This window comes from Haliotis rufescens, unplaced genomic scaffold, assembly GCF_023055435.1.
Source record: "Haliotis rufescens isolate VD_foot unplaced genomic scaffold, xgHalRufe1.0.p SCAF_43, whole genome shotgun sequence".
NCBI lineage: Eukaryota > Metazoa > Mollusca > Gastropoda > Lepetellida > Haliotidae > Haliotis > Haliotis rufescens.
In genome coordinates this window covers 998,789-1,002,872 of record NW_025964146.1, presented here as the reverse complement: position 1 = coordinate 1,002,872, position 4,084 = coordinate 998,789, and the positions used below count along the sequence as shown (strand labels likewise).

Genomic DNA, 4,084 nt, shown 5'->3' with positions numbered 1-4,084 from the left:
TTAAACAACAAACAAACAGACAAAGAAACAAAGAAACAAACCAATGATTGTCGTGGGCCACTGATGTGTATCGGGTGGCCCGGCCCAGTGACTCGGTTGTTACTGACATCGTATCCCGACGGCGAGAGGGTTTGCTCAGTAACAACAATTGGTTTGTCTTGTCCAATTCAATACTAGCCTGGGGCGGTGGGGTAGTGGTTAAATCTCCGAATTCCCGGTATAGCAATGGGCTGATTCTGTTGTTGTATAAACGGATTGACTACAACTTAACGCTACGGTACGCAAGGCGGGGAATCTTGTTCTCTAGCCGTAACCTCCATAATGGATTAAATTAACATGTCTGCGTAACATTATTAAACTCTCATCTGTAAATATAATCGTAAGCGGTATCCTTGCAAAATGGAAGGAAACCAAATTGGTTTCGGATTAAACGCGCCTGAAAATACAATAGCTAGCAGCACGATCTGGGCTTTTTACAAACATAACAATTTTTCATTAAGTGACATTATTTTCTGTTAGATACAATGCAGTATAATTTTATCAGGTATGGAGTGTGTGTTTGTTAACGCTGCATTCAGCAATATTCCAACTTTTGACGACGGCCTGTAAATAATCGAGTCTGGACCACTCACTGCATGTTGCTAAATACAGGAGTAAGTGGGTGCTATATGGCTATAAGCATACTTCATCTTCGTCGCTGTCCGAATCAAATGAAACGCCTCTTCGAGATGTTGTTTTTCTTTGATGTCTTCTGGCTTTTCTGCTTTCTACTTGATGACGAAATATCAAATTCTAACCCTAACGGCCCTTACTCTAGCTCTAACCCTAACGGCCCTTACTCTAGCTCTAACTCTAACGGCCCTTACTCTAACCCTAACGGCCCTTACTCTAGCTCTAACCCTAACGGCCCTTACTCTAACCCTAACTCTAACGGCCCTTACTCTAGCTTTAACTCTAACGGCCCTTACTCTAACCCTAACGGCCCTTACTCTAACCCTAACTCTAACGGCCCTTACTCTAACCCTAACTCTAACGGCCCTTACTCTAACTCTAACCCTAACGGCCCTTACTCTAACCCTAACCCTAACGGCCCTTACTCTAACCCTAACGGCCCTTACTCTAACCCTAACTCTAACGGCCCTTACTCTAACCCTAACGGCCCTTACTCTAACCCTAACCATAACGGCCCTTACTCTAGCTCTAACTCTAACGGCCCTTACTTTAACCCTAACTCTAACGGCCCTTACTCTAGCTCTAACCCTAACGGCCCTTACTCTAACTCTAACTCTAACGGCCCTTACTCTAACTCTAACTCTAACGGCCCTTACTCTAACTCTAACTCTAACGGCCCTTACTCTAACTCTAACTCTAACGGCCCTTACTCTAACTCTAACTCTAACGGCCCTTACTCTAACTCTAACTCTAACGGCCCTTACTCTAACTCTAACTCTAACGGCCCTTACTCTAACTCTAACTCTAACGGCCCTTACTCTAACTCTAACCCTAACGGCCCTTACTCTAACTCTAACTCTAACGGCCCTTACTCTAACCCTAACCCTAACGGCCCTTACTCTAACCCTAACCCTAACGGCCCTTACTCTAACCCTAACGGCCCTTACTCTAACCCTAACTCTAACGGCCCTTACTCTAACCCTAACGGCCCTTACTCTAACCCTAACCATAACGGCCCTTACTCTAGCTCTAACTCTAACGGCCCTTACTTTAACCCTAACTCTAACGGCCCTTACTCTAGCTCTAACTCTAACGGCCGTTACTCTAACCCTAACCCTAACGGCCCTTACTCTAGCTCTAACCCTAACGGCCCTTACTCTAGCTCTAACTCTAACGGCCCTTACTCTAACTCTAACTCTAACTCTAACGGCCCTTACTCTAACTCTTACTCTAACTCTAACGGCCCTTACTCTAACTCTAACTCTAACCCTAACGGCCCTTACTCTAACTCTTACTCTAACTCTGACGGCCCTTACTCTAACCCTAAACCTAACGGCCCTTACTCTAACTCTAACTCTAACGGCCCTTACTCTAGCTCTAACTCTAACCCTAACGGCCCTTACTCTAACTCTAACTCTAACGGCCCTTACTCTAACTCTAACTCCAACGGCCCTTACTCTAACTCTAACTCTAACGGCCCTTACTCTAACTCTAACTCTAACGGCCCTTACTCTAGCTCTAACTCTAACCCTAACGGCCCTTACTCTAACTCTAACTCTAACGGCCGTTACTCTAACCCTAACCCTAACGGCCCTTACTCTAACTCTAACTCTAACGGCCCTTACTCTAGCTCTAACTCTAACGGCCCTTACTCTAACCCTAACCCTAACGGCCCTTACTCTAACTCTAACTCTAACGGCCCTTACTCTAACTCTAACCCTAACGGCCCTTACTCTAACTCTAACTCTAACGGCCCTTACTCTAACTCTAACCCTAACGGCCCTTACTCTAACTCTAACCCTAACGGCCCTTACTCTAACTCTAACTCTAACGGCCCTTACTCTAACTCTAACCCTAACGGCCCTTACTCTAACTCTAACTCTAACGGCCCTTACTCTAACTCTAACCCTAACGGCCCTTACTCTAACCCTAACCCTAACGGCCCTTACTCTAACTCTAACTCTAACGGCCCTTACTCTAACTCTAACCCTAACGGCCCTTACTCTAACTCTAACTCTAACGGCCCTTACTCTAACTCTAACCCTAACGGCCCTTACTCTAACTCTAACTCTAACGGCCCTTACTCTAACTCTAACTCCAACGGCCCTTACTCTAACTCTAACTCTAACGGCCCTTACTCTAGCTCTAACTCTAACGGCCCTTACTCTAACCCTAAGCCGTTGTGATGTTTGTGTCCAGCCCAACCAAGCTGCCTCATTCGAATCTTCGAGAAGAAGCAGCTGAACGGAAACTACTTATCAAGACAATAAACAATATCCCCGTTGTTTTTTATGTATTGAATAAATCTGATTTAGTTAAGTCAATCTTCATCCATCATCTTCAGTTCTAACTCTAACGGCCCTTACTCTAACTCTAACTCTAACCCTAACGGCCCTTACTCTAACTCTTACTCTAACTCTGACGGCCCTTACTCTAACCCTAACGGCCCTTACTCTAACCCTAACCATAACGGCCCTTACTCTAGCTCTAACTCTAACGGCCCTTACTTTAACCCTAACTCTAACGGCCCTTACTCTAGCTCTAACTCTAACGGCCGTTACTCTAACCCTAACCATAACGGCCCTTACTCTAGCTCTAACTCTAACGGCCCTTACTCTAGCTCTAATTCTAACGGCCCTTACTCTAACTCTAACTCTAACTCTAACGGCCCTTACTCTAACTCTTACTCTAACTCTAACGGCCCTTACTCTAACTCTTACTCTAACTCTAACGGCCCTTACTCTAACTCTAACTCTAACTCTAACGGCCCTTACTCTAACTCTAACTCTAACTCTAACGGCCCTTACTCTAACTCTTACTCTAACTCTAACGGCCCCTACTCTAACTCTTACTCTAACTCTGACGGCCCTTACTCTAACCCTAAGCCTAACGGCCCTTACTCTAACTCTAACTCTAACGGCCCTTACTCTAGCTCTAACCCTAACTCTAACGGCCCTTACTCTAACTCTAACTCCAACGGCCCTTACTCTAACTCTAACTCTAACGGCCCTTACTCTAGCTCTAACTCTAACGGCCCTTACTCTAACCCTAAGCCGTTGTGATGTTTGTGTCCAGACCAACCAAGCTGCCTCATTCGAATCTTCGAGAAGAAGCAGCTGAACGGAAACTACTTATCAAGGCAATAAACAATATCCCCGTTGTTTTTTATGTATTGAATAAATCTGATTTAGTTAAGTCAATCTTCATCCATCATCTTCAGTTAAACGGCAATCTATATACATATTAAGAATACTGAACCAGAAAAAAACCCTATGAAAACATTCCACATCACCGCCCCTTCTTGATAATGTCGGTAACATATATAATTGAAGTGGCAACGTTATACCGATATTACACATCTTGTCTGTTACAGAAATATACTTGTCAGACATTATACTTCAAAAAATGAAAA

At 44.4% G+C, this 4,084-nt stretch overlaps 1 protein-coding gene across 1 annotated transcript; it reads left to right on the top strand.

The window, feature by feature from the left end:
• Positions 1–728: 728 nt before the first annotated feature.
• On the top strand, positions 729–3,734 carry LOC125372571 (uncharacterized protein DDB_G0283357-like). The gene is made up of 2 exons (XM_048382982.1): positions 729–2,854; positions 3,017–3,734. The coding sequence occupies exons 1-2, from the start codon at positions 729–731 to the stop codon at positions 3,732–3,734; spliced, it is 2,844 nt and encodes a 947-aa protein (XP_048238939.1).
• The last annotated feature ends 350 nt before the right edge of the window (positions 3,735–4,084 follow it).

Excerpts from the sequence above, each read along its gene's own strand:
- LOC125372571 (XM_048382982.1), top strand. The coding sequence starts at position 729 with ATGTTGTTTTTCTTTGATGTCTTCTGGCTTTTCTGCTTTCTACTTGAT. Across the intron at positions 2,855-3,016 it reads TACTCTAACCCTAAGCCGTT|TTCTAACTCTAACGGCCCTT; the intron begins GTGATGTTTGTG and ends CATCATCTTCAG.